The 18,683-nt window shown below is 43.3% G+C and overlaps 1 protein-coding gene across 1 annotated transcript in view; it reads right to left on the reverse strand.

The window, feature by feature from the left end:
• The window catches only part of LOC136442049 (uncharacterized), a 31,590-nt gene that overhangs the window by 2,440 nt on the left and 10,467 nt on the right, over window positions 1-18,683 (reverse strand). Inside the window, exons 5-26 of the mRNA XM_066438650.1 lie at window positions 18,006-18,154; window positions 17,494-17,554; window positions 16,602-16,744; window positions 16,097-16,252; window positions 15,353-15,524; window positions 14,951-15,150; window positions 14,089-14,256; window positions 11,896-12,018; window positions 11,291-11,423; window positions 10,710-10,831; window positions 9,779-9,938; window positions 9,184-9,366; window positions 6,773-6,863; window positions 5,894-6,036; window positions 5,168-5,305; window positions 4,338-4,450; window positions 3,788-3,859; window positions 3,046-3,144; window positions 2,756-2,906; window positions 2,398-2,451; window positions 1,874-1,991; window positions 223-370 (exon numbers count right to left, since the gene is read on the reverse strand). Coding sequence (XP_066294747.1) covers window positions 223-370; window positions 1,874-1,991; window positions 2,398-2,451; window positions 2,756-2,906; window positions 3,046-3,144; window positions 3,788-3,859; window positions 4,338-4,450; window positions 5,168-5,305; window positions 5,894-6,036; window positions 6,773-6,863; window positions 9,184-9,366; window positions 9,779-9,938; window positions 10,710-10,831; window positions 11,291-11,423; window positions 11,896-12,018; window positions 14,089-14,256; window positions 14,951-15,150; window positions 15,353-15,524; window positions 16,097-16,252; window positions 16,602-16,744; window positions 17,494-17,554; window positions 18,006-18,154 — 2,897 coding nt within the window. The remainder of the gene's footprint in view (window positions 1-222; window positions 371-1,873; window positions 1,992-2,397; window positions 2,452-2,755; window positions 2,907-3,045; window positions 3,145-3,787; window positions 3,860-4,337; window positions 4,451-5,167; window positions 5,306-5,893; window positions 6,037-6,772; window positions 6,864-9,183; window positions 9,367-9,778; window positions 9,939-10,709; window positions 10,832-11,290; window positions 11,424-11,895; window positions 12,019-14,088; window positions 14,257-14,950; window positions 15,151-15,352; window positions 15,525-16,096; window positions 16,253-16,601; window positions 16,745-17,493; window positions 17,555-18,005; window positions 18,155-18,683) is intronic.

Consider the following 18,683-nt stretch of genomic DNA (forward strand, 5'->3'; position numbering starts at 1 on the left):
TTGTTTTCTGTTTGTTTCTTGGCCTTTCGGTCTATGGCAAATTGGGCAGCATAAGCCAGTTGACAGTTCGAAGTGCGCATGTACAGCGTGATGCATCGAGGGTAAATGTCAAAGTTTAAGGTCCTTGGGCCGCACACTTCTACACGATACGACATTTGCACATAATACATCAAACTGCAAGTCAACTTATTGGCAGACAAAACAGTATAAAAGTGGATGAACCTCAGACTTGGCGATGGTGACCATGACGACGAGCCACAGGATGTTGACCAGACTGAGCACCTTGATGGCGGAGTCTCGCAGGTCTCCCAGCTGCTTCTTCAGGGCCGCATCATCGCTGCTGAACATGTCACGGTCTGGGTCCAGGCAGCTGCAGGGGAGGGACCGGTTAATGGACCTGCGCACAAAGCCTAGTTTGCATGCACGTTTTTTTTTCCGGTTAGTATTTTTGAGAATTTTTTCCTGGTGAAATCTTTGGTCAATTTTGGCCAGTTTTCAGGCAGGGGGACCAGACATGTGTTTAATTTTCAAATCCAGAAAGAAATTGTGACCTTTGACCTTTGTTGTGGTATAGAATTGCATCATTTGGTAGGGGATTTTCCCCTACTAGACCAGCGATTCCCAGCTGCAGGGGGTAAGATCAGGGTTTGTTTACGTTCAAATACGTCTAGTGCGTTAGAATGCAGGAGTCGAACCCAGGCTTTTTCCAAAAACGGCAACTAGACATGTTTAGCTGTTCACTGGATGGAAGATTTTGGACATTGAAATACTGTTAAGTGTACTTTGAAGCCTGTTTTTGTTCCTTGTTTTGTATATAATCTGATGGAAGTCTGTTCAACTGCTCCCTCCCCTGTAGGGAGACATGTACAGGGCACGAGACGGTAATTCACGCAGGCGCAGAAGCCCCACTTTCAGCCAGGTTTGGTACCCCTGGTAAAAGCAGCGGTAAAAGGGCTTTTGTCTAGGATATGTTGATATTTTGGAGCTGGATGTTACAGGTAAGGGTTTTTATCTTCTTATTGTGTTGAAAAAGCAGCCATGTTTGTGGTGTCTGTAGGCTGTAGAAGTTGGGTGTTTTGGTGTGCTTATCAGGTAGTGAAGAGAGGTCAAACGTCAATTTTAATGTGTAAACATGGCTGAATACGTATGGTTACTGCCTTATGGAATGTCGAAATTATGCTCTAGACTGACACTTTAGCGGTCAATGTAAGTTTTTCGTGGACTAAAACTCAGGTAACTGACTTTTGACAGCCTCTTTCTTACATGAATACCATGTATTAGCGTGGCAAGTGTGATAACCGCTCCGTGGCCTACAGCGGCACATGGAGCGAAAATGGTCAAATTGGTGACCCTACGGTTAGGAGTCTAAATGTTTTGGATTCGAATCTTAGGCAGGTCCTGAAGATGTGCCCTTGTTGGAATTTCCTCACTCGACTCAGGTGAAAAAGGGCCCAGTTTCGGATAGAGAACTCCCCTCGGATGGTATGTAAAGAGGAGGGCCAACTTTTCAGTTGTCTTTCTGCTGCCCTTGCTAGGTGGCGCTGCAGTGAGAAGAATTCGGTCCCAAGCGTGACTTAAGCCCCCCTCTCACCGGACCCGCGGCACTCTGGCGGTGTCGCTGCGGTCGATTGAATTGACAAAGCACTCAATGAATTTCATCGAGAGAAGCAACTCTTTAAATTCTGTGTGTTTTGTTGTCTTTTTGGTCATACTTGTACGTTTTGAATGATATTCCCATTATAAAGTCAAGGGTAACACAAATCCAGTTTAGGACGCAGCGAAAACGCCAGCGTGCTGTGAGTCCAGTGAGAGGGGGCCTTAAGCCTCATCATATATACTTTATGAATGGAGTGGATGTTTTTACATTACTTACCTATCTCGCAACTCTTCCCAAATGTCATGCTGTTTCTTCATGAGTGGTTCAGCCTGTGCCATGTCTTTCACTGGTCTCCTTTCAATGAGTCTCCTAACGTCTTCGTGCAGTTTTTCCTCTAAAAACACATATCAACAAAACTGTTTATTCTAAGGATTTCATACGCTATTTTCATACACAAAGCAAAGCATTTACCAACAAGCTTTCGGTCAGTCACCTTTAAAGTTGAAATGATCCAAATCACATGACCTGAACGAATGTATGACATCAGCAAAAGATATTTGACAGCTGGGTGGGTTTGATGTTGCTTTCAATATTGAAAAGATACATAATTCTAATTCAATAGACTTGAAAATGTATGGTTACAGAAGTTTTTTTCGGGGAATATCAGACAAGGCAAAGACACACAAGCCGTTTACTGTATAAAATCAAATGACGTGTTGTGACCTAATACATTTAGGCAGGATATCTAAACATTTTTGTATACTTTTGTAAGCATATTGGCATGTACTGATGTATGTTACCGTCGGTTGGTTCCCTCATGCTGGCGATGGACTTCTTCAGGCGGTCGATATGAGCTGACAAGGGATAGAAGAAAAGGTTAATTTTTTTTTCTATTTTGTTGGGTCGACTGACCTGCACACAGAGACAACATATACTATTAATGAAATTATGCGTATATAATTGCTATAAGTTACCAAATAGAAACACTTTCTGCAAAATATAAGTATGACATATTGAAGAAAAGAATATGTGAGATCAATTGACGCATCGACCACATAAGACAACACTTTGCTGAATATGTCGACACCGTCTGGACAAAATCAAAGCAACTAGATATACCCTAAAAAAGGTTTTATTAGAGGTAAGTAAAAAATCCACCTTTCTTCTCTATCCTAAGCCTAGAGAACAGCTGTTGTAAGTTGTGGGCCTTCAGTCGTGCCAGGTCGTGTTTTTCTTTAATGCCATTTCTCTGGAACGTTTCGATGTACTCTTGTAGCCCTATTCTGGTCAGCCAGTCTACTGTATCGTCCTGCAGGTAAACATATAATTAAGTAGATTAGTACAAGGAGATATTGTCGTTGGCAATGCCTGCTATGAACATGATTTCAGTCCAATCTTATTGATAGCTGCACCGTTATTCACACGAAAACTGTTGACAATCTACTTACTGGTATACGACTCCGAAAGCGGCGTGGTTTCAACTTCTTGATGTGGCTTAGAATTCTGTCTCGATGCAGATCATCCTTGACACCAATTTTTTCCAAGTCCTGAAAACGGGCAAAAACAAAAACGGGCAAAAACAAAAACAAGAAACAAATAAACAACAGTAATAACAAATAAACAAGCTTCTCACTCCACCCAGACGTCCCGAGAACTCCCTGACACACTCCCACGGTCCCACCATTACGAAATCGGACACCACGTAAGTAGGTCATCTGTCATCGACCTGGGTGCCGGGATGCCAAACCGTACTAACGAGGTATAGAGTGACAGGCGGGCGACCACATCCGCGGACGGATTGCAGAAATTCCTGTGCAATTCTGGGAATTCTTGTAAATCGCTCCTGAAGCTTCGCCAAAAATTGGTATATTTGTTGTCTGTACGTGGCACTGTTAAAATAAGTTATGAAAGATATGAGTGCAGTGCCACGTCGTCCTTGTCTGTCAATAAGCGAAGTAAAAAATGAAAACAAATAAAGCTAAAAGAACTGAGCATGCATCTCAAAATGAGAGTATATCAAGTACATGTACAAAATAGACGAAGTGGAGGGACAGTTGGAACACAGATATCTATGTCGTCTTTTTCTGACCATAGGGCTACGCCAAGAAATCATTTCTATAGGTTAGGCAACTGACGAAGATGATCTGATCCACTTTCTTGCATTTTCATCATTCTATGCTACACACTAACCTCTGACGTCATTTCTGCAATGTAGCTCGTGTCGTCATATCCGTTGCTAGTGAAACTGGGCTCGTACAGGTTCTGGAAAATGGAGAAAAGCCAGCTGTGTGACGACGTCAAGAAGAAATCCGTGTATTAAACATGATCGGCCAATAATGCATACTTCTTATAAGAATGATGAGATTTCGACTTTAATTGCATAATGTCAGAAGTTTTATACTGTATGTAAAAAATGTACGCAAATCAGCCTGTGACTGCGATGTACTTTTCATATCCGATAAAAATGATCAAATTAACAATTCATTCATTCATTCATTCATTCATATATTGAATTGGATACTCATAGTATACTGATACAGTATATGGTAACGTCAATGACCCGCTTTTCCCTCGTTGTTTACGGCGACTGCTTCACACAGTGTTTTTTTTTCTATGATTAGAATTATTCAACGTGGAAGCGTTCGATGTGACATTTGGATATCTACTCTGACAAATGTGTCGATCTTCAACATTGCAGTATCTGTTTCCCCGGCAAGAGAAATACCTTAAGGTAAAATACCTTAAGATAATCGTCTCCGCTGAAAACCGTAGCCAGCCATTCGTGTACCTCCTGCCCAGGTAGGACCATCATGGATACCTTTGCATTGCGTCGAGTCCTTTTCCAAATGTTACCTAAAGATTCCAAGAAAGAGACTTGAAGTTGTTCGTAAAGCCGTGTAAAGAAATATTCTTGGTAGTACAGCTACTGGCTGGAATAGACGGCCTATGATAGGCGAATACTTTTTTACGTTCTGGTTATCGTATATAGACGAAGAGACGAAATAATATGGTATCATCATAAATCAAGACATACATGTATAGAGCTGACTACATACTGGTAAAATTATCACACCTCTGTCTTTGAGTGGATGTTGTGGAGCATTTAAAAAGAAGTGGTACATTTTTCTCATTTCACACACAGCAAAGGTTAGCATCACCCACTCATTACCAGGCCTGCCGAGGAGAAGCTACCAGCCAATCACGTTGCCGCCTATGGTCAAGAGGCAACGGGATTGGCTGGTAATGCTTCGATCGAATTTCCAATCCGGGGCCTGACCCGCAAATGAAAAATAAAATAATACATATGAAGAAAATACACAATTTATGGTTAGGAGTGATTTTTAACATTTTGTGTCTTTTGTTGTCTTTTATATCTTATTCTTGGTTTCCACAAACTGCCCGGTCGGGCCCTGGATTGGAAATGAGACCGAAGCATAACATCCCCTCCCACAAGAAGTGCGGGGATATCTGACTGAAGGGCGGGAAGCACTACAAATTGCAGACCGCTACGCCAGAGCCACGTTGCTTGACATATACAAATATTGGGCTTGGCATGAGAGAATGGTTTACCATTGGCTGTCTTGGCAGTATTCCCGGTTGAGCCTTGCTGAGGTGTGTTAGGATGGTTCTCATTGGGAATCTGGGTAGAGGTGTCCAAGACGTCTGCCGCAGAAGGTTGTATTTCGGCAGACTGTTCAGAACCGTGAGCTACAGTAATGAAAGTAGCATTGACGAGATGAATATGTGTTAAAAAGAGTCTTCTAAAGAACATTTCCTCGTGAATTGTATTATGCTTTGTACCACAAAATCTATTAGCCTACTAGTTGTAAACCATAATTAAAGCTGAAGAAGAGTATTTTCTTAACTTACAATTTCATGTCAAGTTTATTGCAACCTCATGCCCGTAGGCGAATTACAAGTTTGCAACGATTATTGACGATGTACGAACATAAAGTGAAACATAAAGCATACATGTGATGCAAAGAACGAAGATTAAACTACGTTGCTAGTCTATAATAATAAGTTTCTATATCTATGATACTAATGCGGGGTTTAACTTTTTCTTTGAAAGCAGTGGAAAATAAAAAGTCCCATGTTTTCAATAATGAGTGGGTTGGATGATGTCAGAAGGAATATTAGTTTCTGTGGATTTCTTAATCGAAAAGTATAAAGAGATTTCGGATACCTTCGTGAATAATCGGTTTCTCTCGGCTTCGAATTTGGGACATTCGCAGATAAAATGTAATATAGCTCTGATAATTTTTCAAGCTTATAGGAGAGCATATATGACCAAACCTGAAGGAGCAGAGTCATTCTCATCCTCCCTTTCTTCTATTTTATCCAGGAGAGGTGCGTTCTCTTCATCCTTGCCAGTAGCATCAGGCTGGGACTTGCCAGTATCGTTGGATTTTGTCTCGTACTTAGATTCCTGTGAAAATCTTTATAAAAAACACGATCGTTGAGTTTGGTCAACTTCAGTACTACTAAGGTATTTCTTTCTATTTCAAAGGTTTAGATCTAGAATGTGTACCTTCTGAGTCTACTGAGGGCAGATCTGCAAGAAAGAGCACTAGGACCATTGCGGTCAGAAAGAAAACTGCGGGAGCTAAAGCCCCCCCCCTCACTGGACCCGCGGCACACTGGTGGCGTCACTGCGTCCTAGACTGGATTTGTGTTACCCTTGAATTTACAGTGGCAATATCATTCAAAACGTATGACAACAAAACACACACAAAAGATTCAAAAAAGCTTTAACAAATTCATTTTTTGTCGATGAAATTTGTTGACTTCTTTGTCAATTCGATCCACCGCAGCGACGCCACCAGCGTGCCGCGGGTCCAGTGAGGGAGGTGGGGCTTAAGGGAGCTTGTGATGAACCGGACAAAGTGGAGAGAGTTGGAGAAGGACTGATTGCAGCTGCAGGGTGTCCAGACTACTGCAGTAGCAGAACACAGTGGACTACTACTACTACTACTACTACTTTCTGGTTATGACATTTTTATATGTGAATCATTCATTAACATATCTATTCAGAGATTTGTATAATACCTGGTTCTGCCAGATCTTCCCTTAGACATTAACGAAAGATAGCGGATGCTGTCTGAAACGTCTGACTGTTTCAATATTTCATCCAGAAATATTTTTTGTTTTGAAAATCGAGAGGTATTTTCTTACCCCAACATCCTTCTGACAGTCTTCCCGATAGAGTCGAATATGTCACCGCCTCCGTCCTGGTTCCCACCACCGCTCGCTCCCTCTCGAGTTCCTAAGATAAAAAATATTTTAAAAACAAATGAAATTTAACGGTTCTTCCTTGGTGGATGTCAATGTGCAAATGTTGGCACATTGGCGCACCAAATCCGTAGTGTGTTTTTTGGCACACATTTTGACAGATATATTAGCCAAAGTGGCTCAGTGGGCGTCACTCGACCGTCAGGGAAGGTCGTGTTAAGTGCATTTCCCAAGGGCACAACGTTGGGGCATGGTGAGTATCGAACCCGAGACATATTGGTTCTGAGTCTAATGCTCTAACCGTTACGCCACGCTGACGCCACCAACCATATAAAGATGTCGATTAAGGTTAGACATCCAGGTAATAAAATACATAATAAAAAATTTACAACGTGTATAAGCAGCTGGATAGATTATATAGACTGTCAGACGTTTCATATAGCATCCCTTATATATTTCGTCATTGACTGTCCAAAGATTGCGGATGATATTCCGACCGTTTACAAAAATAAAGAAAGCATAGAAATCACGTCATTGATTATATTCTTAAGTCTTATCATAGTAGTTACAGTATCCAACATCCCTCAGCAATACCGTAATTTTGGTAATATATATTGCATACAATGCTCTTATGAAAAATCCAAACAATGTCTGAGAATAAAAATTCGCATCTTCAGTTCTTGGTTTCTATCAAGACGACCAAATGAACCAATCCAATAGCCCCGCTAAAGCCGGCGTCACAATTCATGCGAGCATCGGCCGATTTTGTAGATCGCCGGAAGCTCGCCGAATTTCAAATTCGCCCGAGTGTCGACCGTATTTTTCGCTGAAAACCTGCCCCGTCACAAATTGAACGGAGCTCGGGCGACGTCCTTCGAACACTGATAATAATAAATCCCACATAAGACGGTACCATCTCTTGGACACGGACGAAGTCAGAATCAAATGGCCTGGTAACAATCTCAAATTTGGACCAACTTTTCTTTCTGAGTTGTGGCAAATCTGTAGGGCACGAGTGAAGTAGGTGGGCACACTCAAAATAATGACATAAACAGGAATTTTGTTATAGACCAATCAAAATACAAGCGCAGGAGCCACAAAGTCAACAGATCAGTCGTTTGACCCCGATCCAAACATTTTCACCAGATAGAAATCGACCGAAGCTCGGGCGAACGCCGTCCGAGCTTCGACCGACCGTTGATAAGCCTATCGACGCCCTGCCGACGCCTGGGCGTGCCTCGGCAGACAAACATAGATCTATAATGACTCAGTGGACTTTCAACTAGTCATTTTGTGGAGAAAAAACTGCCCATTTTGTGAAGTCAAACCTCAAAAGTCAAGCCCCAGTTCATTAATATACAAATTGAAACATCCAAACCAATACCAAAAAAGAAACAAGAAGCATTGTCATCGGTGTCCACATTTTATTTATAATAATTTTTTTTGTAATGAAAATTTAACTTTGCATTGAATTGTCTTTCATTCGAAAAGTTTGGCAGCATTCTTTGACAAGTTGATATTAGTATTAGTTAATATTACAGTATCATATATCATCTTATTTTATAAACCAAACTGTCGTTTCCTTATAAACAAGAAGGAGTTCGGCCGAGGCCCGTCCAAGCTCCCATCGACACCTGCACAACGCTCGCCCGAAGCACGCCTTACTTTTCATGAGTCGGCCGGAACACTGACGACGGTCGTCCGATTATTGTACAAGGCCCGTGCGAGGCTCGCACGAGGCCGAAGAGTTCGGGCGACCTCCGACCGACCAAAAATCGGGTCTAAAATCCTCGGATGCCCGCCCGAATATTGGCCGAGCGCTGGGCGTTGCTCGGGCGAGCTACGGGCAAACTGTTGACGAGCTGTGCGAGTTCAAAAATCGTCGCCGAGGCCTCGCTGAATTTAAGCGCAGCTTCCAGTGACACGCGAACGTCGGCCGAGCTCCGAAAATTCGCCCGAAGCCCGTAGAATCGACAGGACGTCGGTCGTACTTCGCCCGAAAATCGCCATTTGGAGCTCGCCGACAAGTCGGCCGAGCTAAAGTCTTGATTTGTGACGGGGGCTTTACCAACGTCTAAAAGTAGAGATGCAAAACGAACATACAGCCAGACTCTCATTGGTCGAACCATGATTGATATGCTATCATTGGTTAAACTCCTACTTATGATTGACAGTCTTACTCACCCCAGGACTTGTCAGTGAGGTTGCAGACTCCGTAAATGTTCAGGAAGATGAAAGTTGTGGGGAGGGCGAGGAAGTAAAGAACTCCCGAGAAGAGACAAACTCTCATTGGTTGAACCATAATTGACATGCTATCGGTTTAACTGCTAATTATGATTGACAGTCTATCTCACCCCAGGACTTGTCAGTGAGGTTGCAGACTCCGTAGATGTTTAGGAAGATGAAAGTTGTGGGGAGGGCGAGGAAGTAAAGAATTCCCGAGAAGAGACAGTAGAACTCGGGAAGATGAACCAGTCCTGTCACCAAGAACATCCCGATGGTAGCGAGGAAGTAGAAGGTGTCAACCGCTGGCAGAACTAAAGGACAAGAACAAACATGAATTAAGGACTAAACTTTACGTCCAACATAAGAATGAATTGGGACTTACCCTACCTTGTTCACGGACCGGACCCGTCTTCTCCTGGAACGTGACGTCAGTGACACGTGACCGTAGTAGCAAGAGGAGTGAAAGAGGCGGTCTACATTAGAGCTCACAGACCTACCTTGAACAGAGACGGGGGGCGACACAAGTTATCTGGCACGTATGACCCGCTACTACGGTCACGTGTCTCTGACGTCACGTTCCATGAGTAGACGGGTCCGTAGTTAGATGTATAAACAACAAACTTCCAAGTGTAAAAGTTAGACATTAGATAACACGATTCTTACACAAATGCATCAACAATATTGTCACATTTCAAAGCCAGAGGGGGAGGGGGGCATATTTACCCTCGTCTAGGCCAATCTCTCCGGTCGCGCTGTTGCTGATACTTGGTGGGGTGATGCCCTTGCTTGCGAAATCCATAATAGTCTTCACAATCTTCTCCACCAGGGCTACCATAACCATGATCATGACGACTCCAAACAGGGAACCCAGAGCCTTGGCCCACTGCAAGAGTTATTGGTTTATTGGTCAGAAATCACCCGTGCAATGGCAGCCAGTGTTGAATTGCTGCAGGGTTTACAATCACATAATACAGATACATATTTGCTCCACACTTTGTGGAAATGTCGCAAGGGTCTGAGCGGCTGCCAATCGGCGCCAGCAGGTGACCTCAATACGACCGTTAAATGTTGGGTTTAGGAATGAAGGGCGATTCAGTTTTTAGAATATACACACCTCTGTTAGTTCATACAATAAGTATTATAACTGTTCACTTCCATCCATTGCCAGCTCTAATTTTGAGTCAACTTGACAGAAATTTAATTTACACTTTGCATAAGATATGGGAGGGTGACTTGAATCCGTGGTAGTCAAAATACGATTAAGATGTTTTTATTCTAGTAGACAATTTTCCATCTGTTATGCATTGTATATGGAACTAAATTGTATTAACATTGGACGGCGGTCGCGGAGAAATACTGTGTTCTGCGACCTTATGTGCCTATAACCTCGTTGGTTACACCAAGGTTACACCAACCTACTAGTACGTCAATGTTGTTCACCAAATGCCTAAAACAATTGCATTTTTCGGTGCCGTCTGCCAGTTGGAAGCAGTACTGCAGCTATTCCGAACGCATACTTATCGGCGTTGCCGTCAATCTAGAAACCAACATTTCATGACGACAAAAAGAGTCAGATGTGTCTATGCCCTGTGATAGCCTGTTGGGTTAGCCAAGCTATAAAAATATCAAAGGTTTTATTGCACACCACACGTACCTTCAGCTGAGTGTCTTGCTTATATCTGAGGCAGATGAATCCGAACAAGAAAGTCAGGATTGACATGATGGCTATAGTCGCTTCGAGCGGGAAATGGCCGGACACGTAAAAGTCTAAACCACCTGTAATGTTTGTAGATGCATGGATAAGTATTTTTACTTTGTATACATTCAAAATCTAGCTCCAGATTGCACATTTGATCGCTTCGCTGCCAAATCAACCTGTCCCAGACTGTATTCGGTAGGGAAGGGATCATATGAGTGAACTGGAGTTAGTACAGAGGAGATACAAGGCGATAAGTGTTTTCTATTGTCAATGAACATATCCTGGCAAAAATTGCAGCACCTAATACATGTAGCTAACGTTACACACATCGATCACTATAACGTTACTTTATAAGCTAGGAATGTCGACGCTATATTTACTTTTCTTAACCTGTTTGATCTTGCTTTACGAAGATAAGACATTATTGTGCAAGCGCAGATATGTAAAGTGGAGCGGCAATTGAAATATGACCCGAACCACCTCGCTAAGAGATGAGCATTTACGCCAACGGACAAGCTAATTGTCGCGACACCTACCAGATGCGATCAGAATTGCAGTGGCTGGGCCGATCAGAAAGGAGAAGAAGAGCAGCAGCTGGTACAGCATGAAGAGGAATGATACAGAGGAGTTGTTGATGTCACCCCTCTTCCACTTCCTCAGGAGCTCAATCTAGATAAAGGAATAGAATATGGATAAGCTGTACATTTCGCATCCTGTCATGTCAAGCCAGCCGCATGTGTATCTTAAAAAGAATGATTCTCTCTCTCTCCTGTTATTGGATGAACGACCAGCCAATCACATCACTACTTACGGTCAAGAGGCAACGTGATTGGCTAGCATCTTTCCCTGCAAAAACACGAGGGGGAGCAGTGATAAGGACGGGTCCAAGGCCGGTACGCCAAGGTTGTCCGCAAGATAAACAAGCGGTGGGCTTTGCTTTTCATTGCTTAAAAATCAGTACTACCATCACTGAAAAGTAGTCTGGCCCATATCCATTGGGTATTATGATGAAAACTCATAATTCAACATCAATCTGGCCTCATGCCAATTTCAGAGATTCACTAGTAATTGCAAAATGATTTCCCTCTCCATTGCTATCACCCAAGTCATCTTATTATGATAGTAAGTGCATGTTGCGAACTTGGTTGGCCACGGTGGAAGGCCCCCACCGCCTGCGCTGGTTGAAGAACTCGTCAAAAGATTCAGGCACAAAGGTGCTGTCCTCGGCAATAGAGGTGTACACAAGTCGTTTCCCGCGCTCAACCTGGGAGAGAACAAAAATAACAAAAATGACGTACTAGTCAGCATCGAAAGCATACAGTAACACAACCCTACACCCAGCATATAACTTTTGTAAAATTAAAACTATAGAAATTAACATACTTCTGTTCAACTCACCGTCATGTTAAAAAACAATTTCAAATCGCTACAGCGGTGTTTAAGAGTCGCTTGTACAATGTCCTTAATTTGTATTCAGTTAATCTAATCTAAAATTTTCTTTTTTGCGTATATGTTTATGAATTGTTGGTACTCTGTACTGCATGGTATATCATGTGCCTTTGGTGTGTTATTTTGTTTGTACGCTTTCAAATTTTGAGATAAAATCAGCTCCTGCAGTTCAAAAAGGCCGCTATAGGTCCAAATTTACAAGAGTTATCCACCACTAAAAATCATGACCATAGCATGTTCAGAACGCGAGATTTAAAAAGCGAAAGTTCCCCTGCAGTACCATAGAAAGTTGCTAGGAGGCCCAAAATCCAATCATTTCAAGGTCTCACAAAGACCTACCCACCTACTAAATATGAAGACAATCCATCCAGACATTCTTGAGTTATCGTCCCGTGGTATTTCACATTCCTGTACAATTCCTTACTCTCCAAGCAGAGCTAGGGTTTCGGCTGGTTTTTAACGTGTTTTTAGGCGTTTTTGTCATGCCTTCTACTTTGTCATCGTTTTTGTTGTGTCGCAAACCCAAGCTCTGCAGGCAGACGGAAGCTTCAATGCCTAATAAACCTAATCACTCCAACACATAACAAGCGTTTCACAAGTTAGTGCGAAGCGTGCCCGGCCAGGCACGGGATTCCCTCCCCACGCGCCACAGAATTTCCGGCCCAGTCTCACCATGGACATAATCCTCGGTCTATCGGTCGTGGCCATGTTTTCATGCCATGTTCTTACGCTTCCCCTACTCCTTGGCTAGCTGCAATTACTTTCGTATGAAAATAATAGCTCAACGTGCAACCAAAGACATCTGGAGTTTACAAAGTCTCCACGATACTCAACTACGATCCAGGCCATTTGGGCCGTCGTACCAGAAGACGATGTACAGCCCGAAATAGCCATAGATTCTCTCATTTTTGATCCCCACTGCGGAAATACCATGCTGTAGTGGGAGGATATCGTTGAATCTCAAAAAGTCTCTAAACTACTACCCACAAATAACGTTACATACAAAACCGAATCAGGACGCCATGTTGGAAAGTCGCTTCATGTCCGTCAGCAAATGACTTGCCTATCGTGACCGCACTTCATTTACACCATCCAAAAACCATCAAAGAACAAAGCACACAGAAATTTGTACAATCCTCTGGTGTCGTGGGGATTTTTTAGTCTCTGTTGGTAGCGCTCCGTCGCCAATTTCGCTGGTGTTGTTGAAAAGTTCCGTCCAATCTGACCACAGCGAGCGGCGGCATTGGTAACCGCATGTAACGTAAACAAGGCACGTGTTCCCATTCATAATCCATTTAACGATGCCTGAGATAATGATAATAATAATTACTAGTAATGCAGTTCAAGTTAATACGTAATACATATTTATTTTATATATCTTGTTCATGCATCATTGTATTTTTCTTGTGAGGTTTCCAATGGAAATGTACGTTATGATGCTATCAATGATCATGCCGTCGTGGGATCGTGGAGACCAGCCTGTCGCATGAATAGGGCAGTCAGCGGGGGACCGGCGCGGCCTGATGAATGCCGCTCTACATTTGCCGGATGTGTGATAATCCGGGGCAGTAAAATTGTTACCACTAATGATTATCTAATGGTTCTCGGGGAGGAGTACTGTCACCTTTTTTTCAATGGAAGTAAATAGGTTTGCCCCGCCCCGAGGTCAGTGCCGGCAGAGCTTGGGTTTGCGAGACAAAAAAAAAGATGACAAAGTAGAAAGCACGACAATAACGCCTAAAAACACGTCAAAAACCAGCCGAAACCCATGCTCTGCTTGGAGAGTACAATTCCTAGGATTCTTGCAAACTGCACACAATAAACATACCAATAGGCTCGCCCCTGAGGCGTCGTCAAAAATGGTTATTTATAGTATACGACTTACCATGAGTGTGCATAGCCAGCGGTCCTCCCCCATGTCTTTCATGAGGAAGTCCTTGGCCTCCTCTGTCTTGGTGGCGTAAGTGGAGACACATTCCCTGACGGCGCTGCAGCGGTACACACTGAAGCAACCCGGACAGCACAGTACAGTTCCCAGGGTACTGTTAGCGGCCTAAAATAAAGGAAAGCACCGCTGGATCTTGAAACCATTATTTTCCAGTAGTTTACATGTTAACAAGTTGATTAATTATTAATTTGTTTACACTAATCCGCCAATAATTACCCTGTGCACGCGTTTGAACTTCGCGTTCTCCTCGCTCTCAATAGGCCGCGATTTGCAATAATTACGTAATGGTCTGCAGCCTCGTTTTGGGGTTACTCTGACGTCATTGTTCAGGAACAGCCCAGAGTGAAACCGCCATTTTGTTTACAGTATTTAGTAAATATATTCAGCATTTTAGATTAAAAACAAATCTGAGAGGAGCCGTCAAAAGGGACAATGTGGTTCCTCAACAAAGCTTGATTCTAAAAAAAATAGTGACATGATATATTAGACTAAAGTACAAGTTTCACTCCTAGCATCCTCTCTCATGTATATTGCGCCTATAAGTCCGCCCTACGCGGTCGAAAGATCTAGAGCTGACCAGCCGTCAGCCAATCAGATGCTCCCCCCTTGCTGTTGGAGGGAAAGTACTAGCCAATCACGTTGTCTCTTGTCCGTAGGCGGCGACGTAATTGGTTGGTGACGGCTTCCCAACCCTAACGCAACTTTTTGCAACTTGTAATCAACTGTTCACCGTGTCATGTGTTCTATTGGCATAACATGACGTCACAGAAGTGGTGCTTTCCGGCGGATTGATTTGTACCTTTTGAAACCAGTGTCCCACGGCGTAGTCGAACAACTGTAACCAGTACATCGGCCCGGAGCCCAGGCAGTGTGTCCTTCCGCAGACGGCTCCAACATCCGGGTTCCATTTCGCCAGGTCGAGCAGCGAGTTGGCTGACTTGGGGGTGAACTTGACGTCGGCGTCAGTTGCCAGGATGTACGTGTCTCGGTCAAGGTCACCTAGGAAACAGGTCGGGCGCTTTTTATGACAGAGAATGTTGAAAAAAATCAAAGGATACTCAACTAGCCCACACGGGATCGGTTTTGAAATGTGATTGTAGCATGACTGTGAAAGAGCCAGCGCGGCCTTGGGGCCTATAAAATCGGATGCACCCCTAGGGGCCCCTTGTAAATGTGACTCAAGGATAAGACTGTGCAGTACCTTTGGCGTATCCCAGTATCTCCATCCTCAGATATGGTGGATTCGATGGGCTTTCTCTTCCTTCCCAGTCAAGAAGTACAATCTTTAAGGTTTTTGTCCAGATTTCTGGTTCCAAAAGGCATGTTACTGTACTGTCGACTTCGGTTTTGTCCGGCCAAGGAACCTGTATTTCCTGGGTTGAGATATATGTAATGTTATTAGACAGCTGTCCAATCAGACCTTTATCTTTCGGAAGATAAGAGGCTATTAACCTGTCTCTATGTGTTAACGGTGACCAATCATATAGCCAGTGACCACCGAATGAACCACCGAGTGAGCGAAGGAAACGAGGTGGTATATGAAAGGGTTATAGATCATAAACACCAAGAGAAAAGTGAGTCATCAATATCTTTATCATTCTATTCTTTATTTCTACCCTTTATTTCACACAGATGAAAAAACAACAATACGTACAGATATACGTAACAAAATACATTAGGCTTGTGCTCTTACATTAAGATTATCATCAAGCCAATTCAAAATTACACTGACTGACATTGATAAAGAGTTGAAGTACCATCAACCCTAGAGATGTGCGTTTGGGCTGATCATTGATGTAAGGCTTCATTAACCCATGCTTATTATGTTATGGCTCTATAATCATACAAAATGGAGGCTTGTGGTTAGTCAGCACAGTCCGTCTATATGAAAATGTGTGATAACCCGATAAATAAGATATACCAATTGAATGTATACTACTAGTACCTGATCTGCAACCCTGATCTTTGTTACTAGTCCCCCCAGGCTACGGCTCGTGTCACCGCCCGTAACAACGCCACCGTCGCGGTCCTGGCCCGGGCCTCCTGCCTGTAATATGATCCCCGTCACCCATAACTCTTCTCCAAGGTCGATCGATATCACCTGTGAAAACAACAAAACGTTATAAGAGAGAAGCGACACTTTTTAGCAGTACATCAGGAAAGAACGATGTTACTACTAGATGTCACCGCGCCTCCATGCGGGCGGACTAGTACTGCAGACATCCGAGATGGCGGAACGTACAGATAAGGATTCTAAAAAAAATGCATTATCTATACGTTGGTGCTCTCTGAATATGCATATAGAAACAACAGACATCCCCTGGTAGAGGGAAATAAAATGCTTGCAACATTCCTGCCGAAATGCATAACTACTCGCACATCCTAACCAACCAACATGGCCGACGCTACATTACGTCATGAGTCACGTGACTGCAAACATCTATTCTTACCTGCTCAACATTAGGAGGGGCCCGGACGCCTTCCCATGGTGTCTGCCCATGCAGGCGGAGGGAGCCATCTGGACGGTTCGAAGGCGGTTTGATCTGCGCGTCTTCGATGGCGTCACTCTCCATACCCAGTGGTTTGTAGTAAGCTAATATAAAAAAAAGGTAGCATCAATATCGCAGCTCTAACGGGTCAGATTCAGAATTATATTCAGTTTCATATCTCATGACTTTGCATGTGACATTTCAGAGAAGTGCGTTGACGTCATCATTTACAAAGGGGCTCATGATTTGTAAAATTCACTATCTAAAATATTGATAATAACATTGAATTTGAGAGAACTTGCACCTGTTGAAAAATACCTTAATTCAATACTGTAAATGCATTTAAGTTCCCGTGGTTTTTATTTCGCGCTATGGTGAAAATGGAGTGTTCGTGGTAGTTTTAAGTTCGCGGCAGCACTATAGTCACATACTCTTACAGTAATGGCAAAATGTTTGGGGTGGCCAGTTTAAGTTCGCGGTGAAACGGTCGCCGCGAAAACCGCGAACATAAAACCACAGCGAACATTTCTGCATTTAAACCTACTAACCATACGTAAGATAAAGTTATCATTCTACATTTACTGCTAGTTGTGTTTGGAATTTATACGGTATAACCATTGACTCATCTCACTAACATATACTAGTATATTATGCTTTCATTGCTAAGAGACAAATCTGGCAAGAGCATTTCTTTTAATCTCCAAGCAGATCTACACGGTGCCAAAATTGTATATGCTAGCCAGAGAAGCTTTAGTCAGCCAGAGAAGGCACCGGCTGGCTGACTGGAGCTTATCTGGCTAGTATATACGATTTTGGCACCGTGTAGATCTGCTTGGAGATTACACTTCTTTACCTGCGTAGTCTAGTATGTAGGTCATGTACATGATCTGACTCCAACGCTTCTTGTTCTTCACCTAAGGGAAGGCAGAAAAGATTCTACATGTTTATACAGTGATTGATTCTCCCTTGTACTGCTCTTTGCTTCTGACGGGCTTTCAAATCAACTCAGCCGCTCATGAAAATTTGAACAACAAACTGTGATATTCTAGTCCCAAGAAGACATATGCCTCCACATTTGTGCCAAATTTCAACTCATTTGATGTAAAAATGAACCTGTTATGTAACCTCTTGCATTTAGTTTTTGACTGCCCCTCGTACCAAGTATCTGACTCATGTGTGACAGGTGTCGTGTCCCGAACCGTGCCTATCCTGTTCCGTGCCTATTCAGGCACAGAACGAGATACAGCATGACTGTCCAAGACGGTGCCCGGAAGCGCTGTCAATCACTGTGATTGACGGGACAGTGATATAATTATTCACGCCCACTTTCCCATATAAGGCAGCGTGTTTTGAGCATGTACTTACGATCAGGTTATCCTTGAGGTGGATGAAGAACCTCATGCCTCTGGTGTTGTCCCCGTCAGCTTTCCAGTCGAACTGAAGCTGCAGCCCGTACGGCGTCTGCCATTTGATGCACTCATCAAGCAGGCTGTGAGGGTTCCTCTCTGTCCCGGCTGTGTTTATTCCATATGTAACGTTATAGTTAAGAAAAAATATGACTGCGAAGCAATTTACACACACACAAACCTGATATATTTACGTGCCAACGCTTCGGTAGTCCTTCTTCTGCCTTCCTGAGGACTGAAGGGGGGGGGGGGGGTACAAGCTGAGTAACGTTTGGGACCAAATACTTCTTACTATCGCTGCAGTGCCACCTAGCAAAACCAGTCAGTACTGCCCTGAAAAATATGGCAGAAGCTAAAAAGGGACTACCGAAATGTTCGCAGGTATATGACTCTCGGTTTTGTGTACCACGTTGCAACTACCAATCCATCCTCGTTCACCAGGACCCTTCCGCTCCACGTTACATCGCTCGCAGAAAGGGCCCTGGTAACACGGGATGGCATCCATGGTTATTGCAGGTCGACGAGACTTGCTGATGAATAATTAATGAGCTAATCCTTATTTGGGACAAACGGCAGTTGTAGCTAATGAATAGTTAATGAGCTAACCCTTATTTGGGACAAACGGCAGTTGTAGCTC

Source organism: Branchiostoma lanceolatum, chromosome 9 (genome assembly GCF_035083965.1).
Source record: "Branchiostoma lanceolatum isolate klBraLanc5 chromosome 9, klBraLanc5.hap2, whole genome shotgun sequence".
Classification (NCBI taxonomy): domain Eukaryota; kingdom Metazoa; phylum Chordata; class Leptocardii; order Amphioxiformes; family Branchiostomatidae; genus Branchiostoma; species Branchiostoma lanceolatum.